This window comes from Apium graveolens, chromosome 6 (assembly GCF_009905375.1).
Source record: "Apium graveolens cultivar Ventura chromosome 6, ASM990537v1, whole genome shotgun sequence".
NCBI classification, from domain to species: Eukaryota; Viridiplantae; Streptophyta; class Magnoliopsida; order Apiales; family Apiaceae; genus Apium; species Apium graveolens.
The window spans coordinates 270832317-270855138 of NC_133652.1; the positions used below are offsets into that span (position 1 = coordinate 270832317).

The following is a 22822-nucleotide window of genomic DNA, read 5'->3' on the forward strand; positions in this document are numbered from 1 at the left end:
ATGGAGGCTATTAAACTACGAAGGTTGAAACATAAAATAACATGATTAATAAAGTATAGTTCACCAGTACTATATTATCGAAAAAGTATTATTTAATGTATGAATGTCTATAATTAAATTTGTTAATAAAATTCTATATAAATTAAAAAAATGATCATAATCATATTGTTGTGCACGAGTATAAAGTTAGTATATCGAAATGAGTTAATCACTCAAGTCTCCATGATTAATAAATTATTACTTATTATTATTATCAAAAACTTATATATTTAATGTATGCATGTCTGATTCTAAATTTGATTTTAACATTCTATGTAAATTAAAAAAATAATTATAATCATATTGGCGTACATGAAGTAAGTATATTGAAATGTGCTAATTATCCAAATCTTGAATCATTTTATTTTATATAAATATGAAAAAAAAAGTTGATAATAGACTTTTATGTAAATTACAAAAATAATTATAATCATGTTGTCATTTCAAGAGATTCACTATTTTTTTATGTTTCCGTCATATTACACTATCAGCAATAATGACTGATTCCCCCGTTCAATTCATGGGCATACTCTACAGATTACAACACATATAATATGATTATGAGTATAAGTGATTCCAGGATTATATATTCATAAATATTATTTAATGTTCACATTTTTGCAAAAATTACCGGTTGATAGAAAAAGATCATTAGCTCTTATTATAAGATTGTGATTAAATTTACATACGTTTTGACATAAAAAATAATCTCCTTCAATTTTTTTAATTTTAAATCTATTTTTTTATGATCTCCTCTTGTAGATGACTAAAAGAGAACTGAGTTGGTTTTATATCGCCCAACCCATGAATTTTTTTCTCCCGTCGGGATAAACATAACTATTTGGTTATAATATAATACATATCTATACTATACTATTATAAGCGAAACATGGTTTTGTTTGGTCAGTTAGTTAACACCTTCCTAAAAAATATGTTAACACCTTTCAAAAAAGGTTTAAACAAATATTATTTAATTAAAATAAATAAATCATGTATCTAATATAACTACAAACTCTATGAATTATAATCCAGCTTGATATCTAAGAGCACTCAACTTCTTTCTTAATAGGAAATCAAACACTTCCAAAATTAATTATATTAATTCAAATTATAATATAATAAAATATTTATTAAATCTATACTATAATATTATAAGCGAAACATGGTTTCGTTTGGTCGGTTGGTTAACAGGTTCCTAAAAAATATGTTAACACCTTCCAAAAAAAGTTTAAACAAATATTGTTTAATTAAAATAAATAAATCATGTATCTAATATAGCTACAAACTCTATGAATTATAATCCAGATTGATATCTAAGAGCACTCAACTTCTTTTTTAATAGAAAATCAAACACTTCCAAAATTAATTTTATTAATTCAAATTATAATATAATAAAATATTTATTAAATCAAGAAAATATTAAAAAAATAATAGTAAATCATCCATATACACTTATATTAAAGACTCCACTTTCGTATAGGCCCTACACCCGCAATATAGGTTGCAGAAGAAGAAATGACTTTTTAAAATTTTAACTATTGGAATTTTGAATCCTTCAATAATATATCATACATATAAAATAATACGTAAATATTTTAACTTTATTAATTTCAATAATATATAACCATTATTTTTATAATTTAGTTTTATGAAATAACAAAATAATAAAATTATAAATATTATAATCAGTCCGTGCATCGCACGGGTTATAGGCTATTATAAATTATACGTTAGTTTTAATGACCAAAAATTGATCAAATATAAATTTTAATTAAACTTAGTGTATCGAAACCAGTTAATTAGCCAAGTCTCGAATTATTTAATTTTATATAAGTACTAAAATAAATGGTAAATTTAATATAAGTTGAGACACCCAATATAAATAAATAGTCATCTAATTTTATAGTTAATGTTATTAAAAAGTAAATAAGTGAACCTATAACTAAGTTGGTTGATATTAGTAATTTAAACGTATATATATTGGGTTTAATTCCCAATGACAACAATAATTCTAAATAATTATCTGAATTCGGGCGTAGAAATTGTAATTTCGAAATAAAAGTAAATTATCATCTAGCTCAATAATTAATGTTATTAAAAAATAAAAAAGTGAGCATCTAGGTAATGTTGTTAGTAGTAATCTCGTTGTAACACACAGGTATAAAGTTGATATATGAACGTGAGTTAATCACCCAAATCTTTAATCATTTATCTTATATTAATTTAAAAATAAATATTAAGTTAAATATAGGCTGAGCACAACAATTTTTTTTACTAAAATATAATAATAATTCCTGTAGCACACGGGTATAAAATTTGTATATCAAAATGAGATAGTTACCCATATCTCGAATTATTTTGTTTTATATGACTATTATATTTAATATTAAATTATATATAGGCCGAACACAACAAATAATATTAATAATCCCTCTATAACTTACATGTATAAAGTTATAAATATTAAGTTAAATATAGGTTGAGCACAACAAATTTTTTTACTAAAATATAATAATAATTCTGCTGTAACCCATGGGTATAAAATTTGTATATCAAAATGAGCTAGTTACCCATATCTCGAATTATTTTATTTTATATGACTATTATATTTAATATTAAATTGTATATAGGCCGATCACAACAAATAATATTAATAATCCCGCTATAACTTACAGATTTAAAGTTAGTATATCAACAAAAGTTAATCACATTAATCCAAAAGCATTGCATCTTTCAATACTAAATAAATATTAGATTAAATATAAGCCCAGTTACACATGATTATAAATAGTTGTTTTCTCTATTTTATCAATTGAGTCTTTAGCTCAATTGGTTAAGGCCTCTAATTTCATGGTAGAGGTCTTGGGTTCAAAACTCTTTCACAACATTATTTTTATATAACTTAAAAATAAACTGGGGTATAATAGTAATTTCACATGAATAAAATGTTTCCCCAAAACTTGATGTTGCAGTATTATATATATAATAGATTATAACTAAAACGAAAAAAAGTTGAAAAGGGAAAGCAAATACCTAGGAATAGGGAGGAATGGATATCGAAGGATTTGGGATATACCTAAAACTAAAAAAAGGATAGGGAATGACATTTTTTACTAAATAAACTAAATAAAATATTTTAGATTTACCCCAAATCTCTCAATCCACATTCCCTACCTCCCCCTAACTATTTGCTTTCCCTTTTCATTTTTTTTCATTTTATTTATATTTTTTATCTTGCAATCCAAAAAGTAGTTTCATACGTAAATTATTTTTCAAAAATAAAAAATAATTTTTTATTTAGTTTTTATAAATTTAAAACAATTTTGATATTTAATTTATATGTTATTTTTTTAAAAAAATAAAGATATTATTAATTAATTATATTAATTTATTTTTAATGTAAATCAATTATGTTGTTATAAATATAAAATACATTGACTCTTTTTACATTACATGATATTAGAAATATCAAATATCAATATAATTCAGTAATTTTTCATTCCATTTTTGGATTTGAACCAAACAAGTAACACGATTCAGGATCATTCATTTTCTTTCTTCTCCTTTCCCTTTCTGTATTTCATTTCGTTTCCCTGACACGAACCAAACACCCCCTGAATTTAATAAATTACATTTCTCGTCGTTAATTACTCTTAACCAAACGCTTCATAAAAGTATTCCATGAGGAAAAGTGGCCAAATGACTCCAACATGCGACCCGTTTTCCTCTTCTCAATGTAATATTTTTCATAGGTTTTATTATATTTACTATACTGAACTTAATTTATGTACAATACAGTAACAAAAATTTACGTTGCTTATCTTGTATGCTAATAAATTGATGTTACTTTTAAATTTTAATTTCAAAAATAAAAACAAAATAATAAAAATTAAATTAAATTGATTTAAATTTTAAAAATATCACTAAAATAAAAAAGACTCATAATTAAAATGTATTTAAAACATTATATTGAAAACTTCATACAAGAAAATATTAAATTTAAATGTTACAATATGATGTTGGGTTTCAAATTATGGATTTGAAAATGGAGGAAAGGAAACTGGTATGGAGAATTTTGTGGATATGAAATTGGAAATTGAGAGTTCTTAGAATTTGAAAATTAGTATTGAGAATTTAGATTTTGAGAATTAATATAAATTTTGTGGGTTTGAAAAATAGGGATATGGATATGAAAATTAGGGGTATTGGATTTTGAGGATTGAATTTTGACGAATTGAAGATAGGAGATTAATTGGATTCATATTTTTGTAGGATTTTTTTGTGAAAATAAAAATTGTGAATAAGAAGAGGAGAGAATTGAGTATTTACAGAAAAAAAATCTTACCGCTATAAGAAGTTTACGTTACAAATATGAAAAATATATACCCAAAAGGTGACATAATGCGCATGCTTTGACATTTAAATAATAAAAATAATAAAAGTGGGACGGGACCGCGGGAGAGGAACTGCCCATTTTCTTCATTTCACTCCAACGACAACTGGCCCTCACTTTTTCATTCTGATACCATTTCGCGCGGCCGAATGCATGAAATGGGACCACGCTGCTGATGTCTTAAATACCCACCATACTCCATTTCCTTCTGGGTGATACTACTTTGTCGGTGAAATATCGGGCATGATACTCCTTTTGTGTGCATCAGGAAATTCTTTTATTTTCTAGAATTATTAAATATTTTATTTAATAATTTTGAAATTTACACATGTATCATATTTTACAATTTTTAATAGTTTGAGGTTTAATAATTCCTTATTTAGATTTTAGAAATAATTAAAAAGAATAACTTTGATTTAAGGTTCAGGGTTTTTAGAGCAAGTCCAACAATGTTTTAAAATCATGTCCTAACTAAAATTTCAGGCATTTGTTATGAATCAGTACTCCAACAATGTATTAGTGGTACCTTAAAATACTATAACATTAAAAAGACTAGGCATTCCCTATCTCATTTCTATTGTCTCTTTTCTCTCATTTTTTTCATTCCCTCCAATTATAATTCTGATATATTATAATTTTAATAATATATTCAATTAAAAGACATGTTGTTGGAGTTAATACACAAAATTCATGTTTTAAATCTCTAGGAAATTATCTTTTATTATATTTATAAGACGTGTATTAGGACATTGTTAGACTTACTCTTAAACTCTAAATCTTAGAGCTTAAACCTTAACTAAAGCGTGGAACATTTATTTTCAAATTTTTGATGATACTCTTTTTTATGATACTTCACTAAAATGGGAGTATCCTACTTGTTTTATAATTTTAGGTACAAGATGTCACGTTATACATAAAGTTGGATAATACATCCATGAATATTAATAAGAACCTAAAAAATAGATATGCATAATCATGATCATATTGCATAAAGGAGATAAAGAAGGGGCAACTAGCCAAAGACAAGTTTAGATGCATCACATATTTGAAAAATTTACTTACATAACATAATACACCTAAATATGAAAGTAAAGTTTGTAACTCTACTGTTGAGTTATGTCCTTTCAAATCTATTTTATTTCTTACTTCGAAGAATTCATATCAAATTGGTGTATTGGATCCTTAATGTGTTGAATGATATATTTATATCATAATGAAAATATATGAGTTGTGATTAGAATAAGATATTGAAGTGTGATTTTTATATGTGGTGTTTATCGAATGATTTTTTTAATAAAATGGGTAACTTAAGACTTACAAAAGTGGTGTGAATGAATAATGATAGAGTTCTATCAACATCGACTTTGTTAAACTTTGTTTTTGAACCCTCTTCATCGATAAGCTTTTGCTTGTTCTCTGACGCATATGAATTTTTCTTAGAGAACTTAGTTTATTGAAATATATTATTTTAACTACTAAAAGTTTTGCAAGATATTTAAATATAAACCATATGACATCGAGGATATTGAATAGGTAAGCTAATCTAGAAATGAGATCGGTAATAATCGTGTTATAAATTTCGAATGGAAGAGGATACATGATTAAAATGGTTATTTTTGCATGTAGTCTGAATGGATAATAATAGGTTAAGATCTTTGAATTATAATAAATTTCTCAGAAGGGTATATATGTTGTATATGAAGTTGAAACAACTATGATTGTTCAGGGAAATAGTAGAAATTTGCATATAAGTTGAATAAAGATAAAATTATTTCGATCTGTTTTATTGAATGGTAATTAGGTCGATTATAAATAAGTTGGTTATGTTAATCTAGAAATACAGAAAGGGACGGTTCATATGAAATCAACAGAGGTAAATTATGATACAAAATGGAGTTTACCACGGCTGGGTAATATAGTCGTACATATAGTAATAATTTCTTTGTAGTATTTCTTATAATGTTACGTACTATGACTTCTCTAGATATTAGAGACTACTATTTTAACATTCTCGATATTTAAAATTTATCGTGTGACTTCAAAATCTTTACTTTAGAATGTATGAAATTGTATTATGAGAAGGACATAGATCTTGAAATATTAGGTTGGAGACAATTTGGTATACTTGCGAATTGTGAATGTGAAACTTAGATATCAAACCAAAATTATACTTTAAGAATGGTTGAACATCCGACGAGTAATCGTTTAAAAATAGAAGTGTACAAGTTACTTGATAACCCGAGAGCTGAAATATTATGTCAACATGAATTGGTATTATATTAATATAAATCGACATGATAATTGAATTTTTATACAAATAGAACTGGAATGAGTAAATGATGAGGAATTGAAGTGAAAAATATTTATATATTTTATTTATGAGTTTATATATAATAACAACAGCAATACTGCAACAAATGAGCATTGCTAAAGAAGTTCAGGGAAGAGGCAACACCAAACATGAACGTTGGGGTCTGTGGTAGCGGTAACTTCGATGCAGCGGCGAAGAACAAAGATGAGGCAATGACTTCCGGGAGCTACAACATCGTTCAGGTCTGCTCATATACTCTCGATCCGCAGCCGGTGGTTTAGGGTAGCAATTGAGGTGTTTGTAGGTTTGGGTCGGGTTATTAGGGTCCGATTATTTTGATTTGGGGGAACTAGGTGATGATTCCAGTGAAAATCAACAATGATTCCAGGTTCTCTTCCGGCTCCTTGATCTGTTTCCTTTTATTTTCTTTTTGATTCATTGTTGGTTGATAACAAATTGAAGGTTAAAGAAGTTGTATGTTGTTAATCGGGTCGAATTATAATTAAGTTGTGTATTTCTCTATCTGAACATGGATGTTTCGGGAAGTAGTATTAAATACCATGACTAATTGAGCGATACTTGAAAAATTGAGCTATAAATATGTATATGGTACCGGGTAAAATTACAATGTAGTTGATATGCTTTATTAGTCGTTAAGAGCCAATTTTTGAAAAAGATGTTTTTAAGTCGTTAGGAGCCATTTTTCGAAAAAACAGAAACAAAAATCGGAAACCTTTTTGGAAATATAAAAGTTTGACCACTTTTTTTTTAAAAAAAAAAGCCTGCAATATTGTTTGTTTTAAAAAAGAAAATGATTTAATAACGAAAAGTCATGCGGCATCTACATATATTATCAAAATTGAACAAACATATAATTATATCATTGTTGAATCCTTTCTCCTTAGATAGAGAACAAAGCGATTTTTTGAAGAGATATGTACACATTAAAATTCTCTGACTGTTGTTTTGAGTAATCGACCATAACAACCTTGTTGTTGAATCAATATCATAAAAATCCCGCAGATACGTAATTTCGGACATAAAATATGGCTGACAAACCAAAACAAAAATCAAACTCTCAGAGGGAGAGACTGAAATACTATTATTTACTATTCATTAAATAATTTTATGAACCAATAGTATTTTGTTTAGTCATAATGGTTTGGGTAAAAATTATATTTCAATACTTGCCATTAAAAAAAGAGTTATTTGTAAAATGTATTCATGTGTTTTGGCCCAAATACATTTTTTTACCTATAATTTATTTAACAGCACTTTGCATTCTCTTACTATTTTCGGCGCGACAAATTGCACCATTTTCGTTAAATTGATTAAAATTCTCAAGGTTATTTTAGAAAATTAAAATATTTAATTTAAGTTTTTTGATCCTCTAAATGATATTTTTCGAAAAAATTTAAAGAACAGCAGTTGTAGAAAACGAAAAAATCTTTTCATAACAATAACATTCAATAATTATCAAAAAATCTTATGAAGCCAAAATTAAATTAAATCTATAATTAATTTAATTCCCTCTTTAAATTAAATTACGGAAGTTGTTTTTCAAGGAGCACGTTGCCTGATTTGATTCCCTCTTTCATAAAAAAAGGAAAAGCCTCTCCTCGCAATCTGTGTGTGTTGTGTGTGTGTTTTTGTTTGATTGAATCTAATTTTAATCCAGAAGACAAAATTAAACCCTAAAGTTCCTTACGCCATGGGAGATTCTCCTCGATCTTCTATTCATCTTGCTCTTGGTGGCGACGCAGGTTCTCTCTCTCTCACTCGCTCTCTCTCTCTCTCTCTCTCTCTCTCTCTCTCACTCGCTCTCTCCCTCCCTCCCTCCCTCCCTCCCTCGCTCTCTCTCCCTCCCTCCCTCCCTCGCTCTCTCTCTCTCTCTCCATCTCTCTCTGCATCATTTTCCTACATTGTACATCTCATCAATTTATTGAATCGGTTAGGTAATAAATTTTCTTTTTTATGTGTATTGTATATGTCATAATTGTGCTTGGATGCATTTTACTCAATTCTGATTCATATATTTTAGTGCCTCCCTGATATCGAATCCTTTTGTTCTGTTTCTCGCTTTTCAAGCATTCGATCACTCTTAATTTGTTTATGTTTTCGATTCTTATAATTTGCATTTCCAGTGTTTTTGTGGTTGTTGATGTGTAATTTTAGGTATTCGCTGTCTTTGTATACATCTGCTGTGGAATGTAAAGATGAATGTTAATAGCTTGCTTTATGTTTTTCGATCATATGCTCATTCGGTTTTGTATGAGATCGGTTACTGTTTTCTATGTCTGTTTATTAGAATTTGATTGGAGAGCATTGTTCTATTCTAGTGGTTCGTTCTTTTTTTGTATTGGTGATGTTTTGACTGATAATGTTAAGATCGGTTGCAGTTGCCGATGTGTTGTTGTGGAAGAACTGGATTGGATCGCTTATTGTGCTTGTGTCTTCCACCGTTTTTTGGATACTTTTTAAGATAGCGGGATATAATCTCTTACAATTTATCTCCAATGTGCTGTTGCTTCTTGTTACTATACTTTTCTTCTGGGCTAAGTCTGCATCCATTCTCAACAGGTGAGTAAATTCCGTAGGATTTATGTCTCCCGTGCCACATATCCTGTACAATCGGTGTGTATTAATGACCGACACTATTTTGATATCAGTCGGATTTCATTTTCCGTTTTTTTGTTTTTATTATTGATCTAATCGCATCATCATAAAATTTTTATAAGGTTTTTGGCAGTATGTGTGTGTGCTTTAATTTGTTGATGCTTAAATGCCTCAATCAAGGGAAAGGATTGTTCTCGATTTTATTTGTGATTTTTTAAAGCTTGGTTGATAACAATTTAATCATGGAATTTAGGCCTTTGCCTCCGCTTCCTGATCTGGATGTTTCTGAAGAAACCTTTGTAGCGGTTGCGGAAGTAATGTGTGATTGGGGTAATCGTGCTTTGTCAATTGCACGTGATATAGCTATTGGAGGAGACTTGAAAGTTCTTCTTAAGGTATATAATCTCGTTAAAACCTACATAAAGATACTTATTTCTCAGTTTGTGCTAATTTATTGGTAACTCATCAACAAGCTGTAAATTGGTGTATCAGGTCGTCTCTAGCTTGTGGGTAATTTCTGTAATTGGTGGTCTTTTTGACTTCCTTACTCTGATCTATGTTGGTGAGCCCTTCTCCTGTTATCTCCTAAAATACTCTACAATACTTTCCGTACAGTTTCTGACTTTATTTTGTTTTTTCCTGTGTGGTGCTTCAGGAATTCTTCTTTGTCTATCAGTGCCAGTGTTGTACGAGAAGCGCCAAGATCAAATTGATGATAAGCTGAGTACAGCACATAGTGTTTTTCAAGCACAATACAGGAAATTAGATGATCTAATTTTGAGCAAGATTCCATTCCCTAAAAGCAAGGAAAAGAAGACTCAGTAGATCAAATGTAATATACTCTTTGCTTCCCGGTCTTGAGTGACATACATATTCCGAAAGGGCATCATGGTAATCACTGTGCTTATGTTACTGCATTACTATTCTGGCTTAAACGCATCTAGAGGAGTATTGTCCAGTAATAATATTTTCATGCTGCTGTGGATCTACTGAAATGACAATTAGCTATTAAAAATTGGTTGTGAAAGTGTTTACCTCGAAATTATAGCAAGATAGATAGATTGATTGTTTTGCTACATTTTTTTTGTCAGGTGTTTTGCTACATTTCTGATGGTTTGGATAATTGATATTTAGTTTTTACCTAACAGTTAAAAAAATGTAGTGGTGAACCATAAAGAAATCCTAGTATTTGAATATCGAAGATATTTTCCCACCTGCCATTTGTTGTAATTATCAATGCTTGTGCCACCACTCATGACATCCTCATCAAGGGAGTTATAGGTTGTAAATGTTATAAGTTGTCGAGTAAGGTCTAAGAATCAAGGATTCAGTGTTCAAGTATTTTTTGAAAGTTAAATATAGATTACATCATGTAAAATGGTTTCTCTTGTTAATGTCTTATTGAAGTTTATTAACACGAATAGTACAGGAGGTAAGAGTTAATGGTTGTAAGGTACGTCAAATATATTTTATGGAGAAAATATAAATTAGAAAGTAACATTGACCATTTCCCAGTAAATCAATTAGGGTTTACTCATTTTTACTAATAATTCATGCATTCAGAAAGTTGGCACAACTAATACTTGACATTTAACACGAACGTAGTGGCTGTAGATTCATATAAGCTAAAAGCTGAGGTAGTGACAAAGTTCTTGGTTTACCCAACTTCTGATAGCAACTCATCCCCAACCAACAAGAAAGAACATTCTTATGTGTTTCGGGCATTGTTCTACGAATCGGAAATGGGCGTTGTTTGGTAGAGTAATATTTCAGTGATTAAAAGGATAATTGGTGATTAATTTAATTAGAATATTAATCAGATGTGTTTAATAAAATATAAAAATAATTAATTTATTATATTAAATATATAAAATTTTAAAAAATATTGCAGTGATTAATCGGATTTTAAAATTGAATTGGCAGAGCATATTAAAACGATTAATCGGGTGATTAATCGACAAAATTGATGATTTTTAGAACAGAGGTTTCAGGGCAAACATGAATTTGCGCTAAAGTCTTACATCCCCGAGGGTTTATCTTGTTAATACCTCCCAGAAACATCGTCAAGTTCCGGAAATTTATTATTGTTAAGAATAATATGAAGGAACGGCAAGAAAAATAACTATTGATGCTTTGCAGGAGCACAAATGTTAACCAAGACCAAATTTTTATTAAAGATTAAAACGAAGAGAAAAACTGTAGTTTACAAGTGACACTGATAAGTGATAAAACAGGAGATGTGTGGATTGTTTTGTTACATTACAGGTATAACTGCACTGGCCCCTACATTTTTTCATCAAGTTTGCTTCCAGCAACATCTACAACGAATCGGTACCTAACATCGTTGTTCTCCAACCTCTTAAAAGCAGTGTTTATGTAATCCATCTTCACAACTTCTATTGTTGAAGTTATCCCCTTTTCATTGCAGAAATTCAGCATTTCTTCTGTTTCTTTCATGCTTCCGATGAAGCTCCCTGTAATGACCTTCCTTCCTACATTCCAAGAAAATATAAACAGAAAACTGTAAGAATGCTATGTAACTACAGAACCACTAACTACATTTCACGCACACACATGAATAAGATACAGGTATGTGTGAGTGACTTACCAAGCATGACCATTGGAGAGATGAACTGTAATGGAGTGTTAATAACACCTGTCAAGATCAGCTTCCCATCAAGTTTCAGTAATGAGAGATAAGGTTCGAGTGGGTGAAACACAGGCACCGTATCTATTATATAATCCAGTGAATCTGCAGCCTCTTGCATCTGAGTAGCATCTCAGCTAATGATGTAAGCATCAGCCTTGAGATGATCCATTGCCTCTACTTTCTTCTTAGGGGAAGAGCTTATAACGGTGACATGATGCCCCATTGCTTTTGATAACTTTACTCCCATGTGTCCGACTCCTCCAAGCCCCAATATACCACCTCTCAATCCACTGATCTGTTTTAATCCAAAATGGCTCAGCGGACTATAAACTGTCACACCAGCACATAGTAGAGGTGCTGCCTGTTCTTGTGCCATCCCTTCCGGGATCTTCACCACAAACCTGAAATACGTTAAGAACACATAGTAAGCCATACGAAAACCTTAATCAACTGCATCGATAGTGCTTGTTTAAACCTGAAGGAACTTGATAGAATACAATATAATGATCCATCTGAGCATTCCTCTAACACCTTGAGGTTTTAGAGTGAATGTACTCAACGAAAATAGCCTGGGTTGGTTTTACCATGATCGTAAAACTACCAACAATAACCACCTTTTAGACATGCCTGTGGTGACTGGCCAACATGACCCAAGTCAATACTGTTGGTTCTTTAGTTGAGAAAATTGATGCCGTTGTGATTTAAGCTCATCCAGTAATGGTCCAAAAGAAAAATAAGTTCAATAACTTAAACACCACAATAATATTTGATATTTTATTCAGGGTATTATGAAATATTAAGGTGCAAGTGTGCAAGAAGAAGCGGTTGATTACTTTTGATTGACCACCATGGCGCGGGAGAATCCTCCTTGAGTAGGCTTGCCATCAGTATACACATCATTGTATGACCATATCCTCTTGTTGCAGTATTGTTCAACATCTGCTATGCAAGGGCTGCAAGTTTTGCAGCTTCCAACAATTGTTCCGACACCAACACATTCTCCTACCTTAAACTTACTCACATCTGATCCCACCTCCACCACCTCCCCAACAACTTAATGCCTTTAAAAGTACCAAACACATAAAAAAAAATCATTAGATGAGTACCCAAGATATAAATAAGTACCAAAACTAACAGTTTCTCCTTAGTTAAATGTTTTTCTCAGCGTTAGTCTACTTTGAAATATTATTCCTATCTGCAATCTTCCCTATAATAGTTCTTAGGACTAAGAAGTATATATAAAGCCTGTAACTTTGTTTTTTTTTTCTGTAACCATAACAAAAGCATGCAATTTCTCTGAGAGGCAAGGAAATTTGGAAACAAAAAGATTACATACCCGGGAACCATGGGGTAACTGGAGGCACCAAGATCATTCTTGATCTGATGAATATCAGTATGGCAAATCCCGCAACAGATGACCCTTATGTAAACATCTTCAGGGCCTGTGTCTCTGTTAACATAGACAGATACATGTTTAAGAACTACATGCAGAAACTATATGAAATGCGTAAAAATGAAAGAACGCAGAGACGAGACGAGGTAACCTGAGGATGTAGGAGTATGGTGAGAGATGTCCAGATGGATCTCTTGCTGCCCATCCTATAGTTGCTCTGTCCATTCCCAAGCCTAGCTCTCCCATTTCTCTGAGAACAAACTACAATGAATGGTATAAATTTTCCTGGTTTTATCTTGTAGTAGTGAACAAGTGAAGAATAAATACCATGGACAGAGAGATGCATGCATACCCACTTCTGAGAAAAAATGGTTTTCGTTGAGAACAAGTTTAAGTGCGTGGCATGGAAATTTGACATTGAAAATGAGACATCACTTATCTGCTGGCGGACTTGTGTAGTAGGTGAGATGGTTTTCCTCATTTCAATTTTCCTTGTATTATTTCCCATTTTCTTCATTTCAATAGCCTAATCGGTTATTCAAATGAACTCGTCGATGTAGGTACCGGTTTACGATTAATCGGATAATCATAGATTAATAAAAAAATTAATTAGAATAAAAATCGAATGTATTTTAATATTTTAATTATATTTAGTTCGACACCTTTATTTTGTTAGTTATTTATAAATTTATATATATTTATTCTATTATATTATTTTTAGTTATTTAAATTTAACTGAAATTCTATTTTATATGTAACAATTTATTTGCAATATACTGAACAACAAGAATTCATAACAATTACTCGGATTTATAAAAATCAGATCGGTCGGAAGTGTTTTTTTAAGATTAATCGATTAATCTGAGGATTAATCGATTAAATCGGTGATTTCTTGAACCATACCTCCTAGAGTGAATTCAGCAAGTCCACACTACTATTTCTCTCTTTGTTGAGATTACCATTCCTTGCAATTCACCAGCCTTAATTCCTGTATAAATATTTTTTACTGAGAGCACATATCCTCCGTCAACAATCACTTGACTTTGCGAAAAAATGGCCCCGTTCTTCCATGGATATGGATATGAAGAGCAGAGCACCAGAAAAGTACGATCATACTCAATCGATTTTAAATACTGAATCACTGAAATCCAAAAACTTGCATAGAGCTTCTTAGAATTTTTTATAGTATTGAACCATGTTTAAAATAAAGATACTTGCATTAAGCTTGTTAAAATCATCCTGGCCTCTTCAAATTTCAATAAATAAACCTTGCAAAACGAAGCTGATGGCACACTCACATTCCACAACCTCAAAATCTAGTGTTCAAGTTCTATCTTCTCTGTATGATATAAAAATAAAATTAAATGGATACCTCTGGAAAGGAACTTTGAACAATATATTAGCTCAAGAATTCAAGATATCCCAGCTTCTTTGCATGTGATAAGAAAGAGGAGCATCCAATTTCAGGCTTTCAAGATTTGCAAGATTACGAGGTGAACATCTTTGGGCACGATCTATAGCGAGAGACACATTTGGTAACGTCATCTCCTTGCAATGTAGATGCAGCTTGGGCCGCTTATCAGATATACTTCCGTGCTCCAAATCGATACCAAATGGTAGTTTCTTCACCTTCAGAAGCTTTTCGTCCAGGTTTTCTTCAAGATCGGAGAAAGGGAAATATTTCCGATGCGCTTGCCAACCATACTTGTAGTCTCCGACAATTGGAGTGCCCAGCACCTCAGCACAGTGAACACGGAGCTTGTTTCCAGCAAAAGAGAAGAGTGAGTCACAAATTCTGATCGATATGCCAGCCTTTCATAAAAAAAGTTTTGACATAAGTACAGTGTATATATCTGTGAATGCTACCTGATGCTTTCGACCGGTGCGAGGGCATAACTCCAACCATGTGTAACCTGCAGGTTTACCAATATATCAAGAGCGTTATTTAAAGAATATAAAGGACAAGTCCACGGAATTGTTTTCTAATATTGATTTTCCGGCTTTTACAACATCTATATACCAAAAATTGTTGGAGAAAAAGAAACCAATTTTCCAGCTACATCTGAATTTTTAAAGATTGAACAATCGGCATCATTGTCATTTCATTTATCAAAGGTTAAAGGGATTTTAGGTGAAGCAAGGATCTGTAAAAATGAACATATATACTACTCCCTCCGTCCCTCCCAATTGTTATCGTTTCTGAGAGAATGTCCGACACGTATTTTAAGATTAATAGAAAGTATAGTTATATAACTTTTTTTTAAAAAAAAAAATTCTAAATAAAAATAGAATGTTTAAACTTTTATTCAGAAAAATAAAATTTTTAAAAAAAGTTAAATATCTATATTTTCTCTTCATCTTAAAATGCCTGTCAGACACTCTCCTAGAAATGATAACAATTGGGAGGGACGGAGGGAGTATTAATTCTTGAATTTGCAATTATGTTGGCATGCAGTGTTTCAATAGCAAGGTCACTTGCAACTCTGCCACTTATATTTGTTAGTTGCAGAATTTAAGCAAGTAGCAGGTTCAGACGTTGTGCATACCATGGCCGGAAGATCCTATTACACGATACTCTGTTATAGCATGCTGAGACGGCATACTATCTGCATTATCAACGACTGTGATCCGCTCAGATTTACCATCATCCATAACCACCTAAATAAAAGAAAATTTTAAGTCACCAATTGAAAAACAGATACTTCAAAGATTAGGATACAATGAAACAAGTACATCATCCCTGGCACAATGCAATAACCTCTTTTTATTTGACATGATTTTCATAACTTCAAACTCCTTTTTAGAAATCGAAGTGAGCAATTTTAATCAATCAAAGTCTTAATTCTTCAACTGCAAGGACTTTCATAAGATAAGCCAAATGAAATTAACATATAGGGAAACTAATTATTAGGTAACTGTCTGCTATGCTGACCTTCATAATTTTAAATAATGTATATATTGTGTACTCCCTGCGAGAAAATTGTTCTACAGTCCTTATAATGTATAGCATGCTCCAGAGGATTCTAAGTAGATGTTATAGAGCTTTGAACTAGGTAGTTCAAGAATGAGGAAAACAAAGCATCTATTAAGATCTCATTAGAACAAAGTTAATCTGACCTTCCCCAAAGGCAGTGATATATTTCCCTGCTGACGTCTTGGAGATCCAAAGACAAGTGCCCAATACTTCCTCTGCAGTATTTCCTTTTTCTCCTCGAGATCCTTAAAATAATATACTTTTAAAAACACATATACTTATTCTACAGAAAAAATAACGCATCATATATATATATATAACAAAACAAACAAAAGGTACAGTAGGTCACACACCTCAGTTGAAGCTCCAGAAGTCTTCTCGCGGAAGATTGAATGCAGAATAGTAGCACTTAATTGTGTCCTCCCCATAACCAAAATACCACTACTATCTCTATCAAGTCTGTGCACCTAATAACCGCCAAGCTTGTCCATAACAAGATAAGCATATATGAAATTAGCACTAGACAGGAACATATTCAATACTTCAACAATTGAGGTGACACTACAACTTTGGAGAAGCATTGGGCTCCACATCTTTCATATTGGAGAAATAACTGGTAACTACTTGATAAATATATTAAAATGAAAAAAGAAAAACTGGGAAGGACAGGGATTAAAATTTGAGGAAAAAATATCCTTGAAACCTTAAATAAATGATACCTGTGATGTGCAAAGCCAATTTGTGTTAAGATTCTAATTTTTCTTTTTCTTCTTTCTACCAGTTTAATCTTTCTGTAATGATAAAATCCATAGAGCTATGGCAAGTTTCATTTTTACAATCTTAGTTACCCAGCGCTTCATTTTGCTTCGAGTACCCGTGTCGGACACTCGACACTCGGACATGGGTATGGACACTTGGACACTTATTTTAGGCCAAAAACATGTAAATGTTTCAGAATATTGCGGAGTCCGACACTTGGATACGTACCTGTGTCCGACACCCATACCCAAGTCCGGGGAACATAGTTTACAATAGCTGGTATAATTTTGGTAACATAGAGGCATGAAGTTAGAATTTTCTTTTTCCGAGTATATAATGTTCATTTTGACAACTTTCAGTCGCACCGTGAAAACTCCATGTTACATGACATTCCCAATAGCTGTTTAGGAGTTCAAGTTTGAAGTGTACAACTAGGTCATCAATTATTAGAGCATTCACATCCCATTCCCCATCTATCCCCAATCCCCATAATTTAGGGAATTTATGAAATTTAGTTCAAATATCATTCTACATCCGGTTCCCCATTTTAGGGAAAATTTTAGGGACAGGCATTTGAGTCCCCATATTTGGGGACTTGTTTTTCATTCCCCATTTTTATTTTATACAAGTTTGAGTGTAGATTTGAGGTAAGAAATAATAAAATAATAGTTAGTGGTTAAAGTTGAGAAAAGAGGTGGGAGAAAGAATTAATAAAAAAGAATATAGAGATGGGGATGGGGATTAGGATGTAGGAAATTTTTTGAAGGTAAATAAAATATGAGAAAATTTGTAGGGACTTACTATTTATAGTATGTTTTTGGGGATGGGGATAGGGATGCCATTGTGAATGCTCTTAGTTACACAAAACACCACATGCATATGCATAATTTTAGAAGTTTCCAGTAGTTACTCTTGATTTCACGTTTATCCCTTCAGTTATATAGTTTTCTGTTTGACAAGCAGATGACGGAAAAATAGTGAACTTATCTTTCCTATCTTTCAGATTCGGTAATTTAGAGGTTAATAGTAGTTTTTATATTTTTCAAATTTACGTTATTTATATCTATCTTTCACTCCTGGCATTTTTCTCCTGATAGAATTGTGATTTAGCAGAAGATTAGAAGAATGAGGGTTTCTTCTGGAGAGGATTGATGAAGGGCTAGAAAGTTTTTATAAGAATTCAGCATTTCATAGGTGAAGATCAACGAAAATCCAGGCTCCGAATATTAATAGGCGCTGTGTATAAAAACCTAGATTGGCTAACAATCGGTTGCCAAATGAAGCTCAAAACCTGAGTAGTTATATAAACATGATGCTTTAAAACTAATATAAATTTCTAAATTGCCATATGCTTACTCTGAAACCAACTTGATGAAAAACAAGTAAAAACTAAAAAAAACTATTAAAACCTTTAAATTTCTGGATCACAATCTCAATAACTATTAAAACAGGGATTTAACTTTCAAGTCTACAACTGGACATCATATATTAATTGACAAACAGAAAAACACATGCAGAGAAGATTAATTAGGTAACAGTTGGGTAACGTTTACTGAAGAGGCAGTTATTATATAAATTCTACCAACGCCGCTTATTCATTTAACTACAAAAAAATAAATTAAGAACTAAGAGTGTTTTTCTACTCACCAACCTTGGTGATTCTGAGCTATCATGCTTTAGATAAGTACTAGCCAGCTCATCCAGACTTCTCTTTATGCCAGCACCTCCCTGTCATATTGTGAGTCTATACATTTAAAATTCTGTGACAGGCAATAAATAAAACAGAACACAAATTATGTATTGTACAGAGATGAGTACAACTTACTTGAACAGGCATTCCGTGCGGTTTATTGACAACAATAATAGCTGAATCCTACAAAGTGTTAAAAAGGAGGTTTTCCCCGATACATATTCAACAAAAGAACCGGAAACAATGTAAAACTTTGTGAAATGCATCAAGAATCAGACCTTGTACAATTCAAGGCTCTGTAAAAACTTCTGTTCTTCCTCACTGAAACGACACTCAATCTTATCAGTTCTCTCAGTTCTTTTTGAATGCAATTCTTGGACAGAGTTAGGAAGAAATATCCTATCTCCGTATTGCATAGCATCCTTCGCTCCCACCTTCCAATTTATAAAAAAAACAAAAAAAATAATTAATACAACAACAGATAATTAATAAGAATTCACACGCTATGCAATAATAAAGAATTACCCGTTTGACCCGGCCTTCTTGAGCTAGACCGCCTACATCAGAACTCGAAACATCAACACATTCCCTCCGAACCTGTTTTGAACCAATAAGCCAAAACTTAATCTCCAAATCAACAAATAATTTCTCGACATTCTATTGAAACTAAAAACAGAAGAACCTCCATAAATACATATTCTACAAACAAATAACCTCATCAAATAAGTAACTTTTCCCACATAATAAAGACAATGCATTTTTTAACTAAATGAATGAATAATCTCGTTAAATGAATAATCTCGTTAAATGAATATATAACAACTCTTATTCTACAAAAATGTTGAAATTAATACCTGCCTCAGTCGAAACAGTTTCTGGACAAGAGACTTAGGCAACTGAGGGCAGCACTTAATTATCCACTTAAACGCCGTCGTTTCGGCTTTAGCTTCTTGAGAGTTGTTGGTATAAATCTCTTTTCCCAATGAAGAACCATTGAGAGATTGAGTAAAAAGCGGTAAAGTCAACCACTTTCCTTGACTTTTGGTGCATTGAGTTCGGAGGAAGTGAATATAGGGAGATGGTGGTGATATAGTGGGAGAGAGTGATGGCCGGAGAAAGAGTCGCCGGAGATTCGATTGTGCTCCCATTTTGGGGATGTTAGGGTTTTTCAGGGTTTTGTTAAGATGGATTGAAATTGGGTAGGGTTTAGTTAGTTTTATATTTTCTTGAACAATTTATTTTTACTTTGTTTTTTTAAAAACAACAACAATTTATATAGAAGTTTACATGGAGATCATTTTTTAAACCACTTTTGTTCTACTAGTAAAATATTACATAAAAAATATCGTAAAATATATTGTTTTGCTAATCTGGTTCAACAAAGATTATTATTTTATTCAAAATTTTAAATATCATATAACTTAAAACTCATGTAATGCACGGATTGCACATATCTTTTTTTAATATTATATATAATTTTAAGAAAATTATTTTAATTGATTATTAAATTTACTCATTTAAAATTTTAAATGAGATGATTTCATGATAATTAAATTAATACATGTATAAAAAATATAATGTCTGCATTATGTTTGGAACCTTAAAAAAATGAGTCTTATTTTAGCGAAATTATTATTTAATCGATTAACTATAAGAGTAATTTAAAAAAGACAATATTGATTTGATTTATCGCGGGTCGGTGATGCCCTTACTCCTACTAAATCAAACTAATTATTTTTAGTTTAATTTTAAATTTTTTAAGTCCAAATCAATAACATAATTTTGTTCTAACCCAAATAATTAGTATATGTGATTTAGTTCATGTTGGTCAAATTATATTTTGATTTTAATTTTTAATTTTGTGTTATTTTGGATCAATTATGTAATAAACTTTTTATCCTAGATAAATAATATATATTAATTTGTTTATTATAATTCAATAGTATAATTTTTTTAGCCGAATTAGCATGATTTGTTATTTTGTCTTAACCCGAGGCACATTATATCAACAAAATCCAAATAATTATATTTCATTTACTTAAATATTATATATTTAATACTATATATTTTTTAAAAAGTATATATTGAATTTAGTTCTTAATTTTGTTTATTTAAAACTTTAAATGATATGAATTCATAATAATTATATTAGTAGGTGTATATGTTCATAAATTTTTAGAACATTTAAACTTATTTAAAGTGATAACATTGGTAGGGGGAATATTATTATAATGAAATTATTATTTTATTGAGAGTAAAAATATAATGTCTCTATTATGTTTGTACCTTCAAAAAAAATTATTTTAGCATGGTAATCATTTAATCAATTAACTATAACTTTATAAAAGATATTTGAAAAAGACAATATTACTGATTTAACGATATAGTTTTATTAATAATTCTATGTGTATTTAAAAAAAATATTTATGTTACAATTAAAATTTAATTTTTTATTTCATATCAATAGGATACGAATTATACGTATTGTAATATTAATTTAATTTATCTCGGATCAGTCGTTTACATTATTTTATTTTAGCCCAATACAGCGACCAAATCAAACTAATTATTTTTAGTTTATTTTTAATTTTTTTTAAAAGTCTAGATCAATAAGATAATTTTGTTTTAGATTGAATAATTAGTATATATGATTTTATTTTTGTTGGTCGAATTGTACTTTTTTTTAGTCTTGTGTTAGTCTGTATAATGTATTTTTTATCATGTATAAGTAAAATATATTATTTTATTTATCCAAATTCATTAATATAATTTTTTAGGGGGATTGATAGTATTATTATTTTATCTTAACCCGAGTCATATTATAAATCAACTAAATCTTAAAAATTATATTTAGTCTTCTTAAATTTAATTTAGCCTGAAGTACTAATTTAGAATAATATAAAACTCGATATTAATTAAAATTTAAATTGGTAGAAGAAGTTGAATTTAATATAAATTATAATGATATAAAGTTTGAAATTAAATAGAACTGAAATTGGTAAAGCACTAGAGGAAGTTGACTTCAATATAAATTAGAATTGGAATTGATCGACACAGTAATTAGAATTAAATAGTTAAATAAGGATAATTAAGTAATTTTAGCAAGTACCGACCAACCAATTACCAAACTTTTAATGTTTTGTCTATTATAATATAGTATAGTACTAGCCTAAAATCCGTACGATGCACGGATTATTTTTAATATTATATAATTGTTTTAAATTTAATTTGAAGTAAAAAATTTAAGTTTTGAAACTTATTTATTTGAAATTTTAATAATATGATTTGATAATGCTTATTAATATACACATAGTTGTATAAGTTAGTGACATTATAGTTTTAAAAATAATTTAATGATTGAAATTTATATTTTTATTGATAGTTATAAGCGCGCTTATGAAAGATTATTATATTTAATTAAAAGGTAAATTTTAGTTGAGGTCAATAGTATACGAACGGTCATTACTCTGTTCACCGATCAAATTTAACTAACTATATTCAGATTTATGTTTGTTTAATAAGTTAAAACCCGAATCCATGTTAAAATTTTATTTATCAATAGCAAAAAATTTATGTTAGTTTGGGTCCTATTATATTAACCAAATACAGCTAATTATATTTACTAATTTATTTTTATTTTTTTTAGCCCAGGGTGATTATTATTATATTTTAGACTGAATGGATAATATGTATTATTTTATTTTAGTTTGATGACATTAAATCGACCCCACAAATTTACTTTCAAATTTTTATTCTTGTTAAGGTGTGCTACAATAATATAATATTTTTAGTCGAATCAATAATATTTATTATTTTATTTTAGCCCGATTCTTCAAATCCAACTAACTATATGCAATTTTTTTAATATTTTATTTAAAATTTGATCAATAGTATAATTTGCCGGGTGAATTTTACATTTTATTTTTATTTTAACGAAAATTATTCGACATATTTTAATTTTGTAATGAATATTTTTCTATTTATGAAAGTGTTTTAT

The 22822-nt window shown here is 30.1% G+C and overlaps 2 protein-coding genes and 1 pseudogene across 3 annotated transcripts; 1 reads left to right on the forward strand and 2 right to left on the reverse strand.

Annotated features, from left to right (window-relative positions):
- Positions 1 to 6745: 6745 nt before the first annotated feature.
- LOC141668101 (reticulon-like protein B11) lies at positions 6746 to 10437 on the forward strand. 2 transcript variants are annotated; one of them, XM_074474794.1, is made up of 5 exons: positions 6746 to 7131; positions 9143 to 9323; positions 9613 to 9754; positions 9852 to 9921; positions 10015 to 10437. In XM_074474794.1, the coding sequence occupies exons 1-5, from the start codon at positions 7122 to 7124 to the stop codon at positions 10182 to 10184; spliced, it is 573 nt and encodes a 190-aa protein (XP_074330895.1). In that variant the 5' UTR covers positions 6746 to 7121; the 3' UTR covers positions 10185 to 10437. The 2 variants fall into 2 exon arrangements, with proteins under 2 accessions (XP_074330895.1, XP_074330894.1); XM_074474793.1 differs by lacking the exon at positions 6746 to 7131 and adding an exon at positions 8308 to 8506.
- A 1081-nt stretch (positions 10438 to 11518) lies between these two features.
- Positions 11519 to 13965, reverse strand: LOC141667518 (putative cinnamyl alcohol dehydrogenase 1; annotated as a pseudogene).
- A 586-nt stretch (positions 13966 to 14551) lies between these two features.
- On the reverse strand, positions 14552 to 20028 carry LOC141667516 (RNA pseudouridine synthase 4, mitochondrial). Its single transcript, XM_074474041.1, has 10 exons — positions 19680 to 20028; positions 19351 to 19422; positions 19104 to 19259; positions 18961 to 19008; positions 18783 to 18863; positions 16730 to 16843; positions 16520 to 16621; positions 15949 to 16060; positions 15269 to 15315; positions 14552 to 15160 (listed from the first exon to the last, which is right to left on the reverse strand). Exons 1-10 carry the CDS (start codon positions 19971 to 19973, stop codon positions 14807 to 14809), a joined length of 1380 nt encoding a protein of 459 aa, XP_074330142.1. The 5' UTR covers positions 19974 to 20028; the 3' UTR covers positions 14552 to 14806.
- Between the last annotated feature and the right edge of the window lie 2794 nt (positions 20029 to 22822).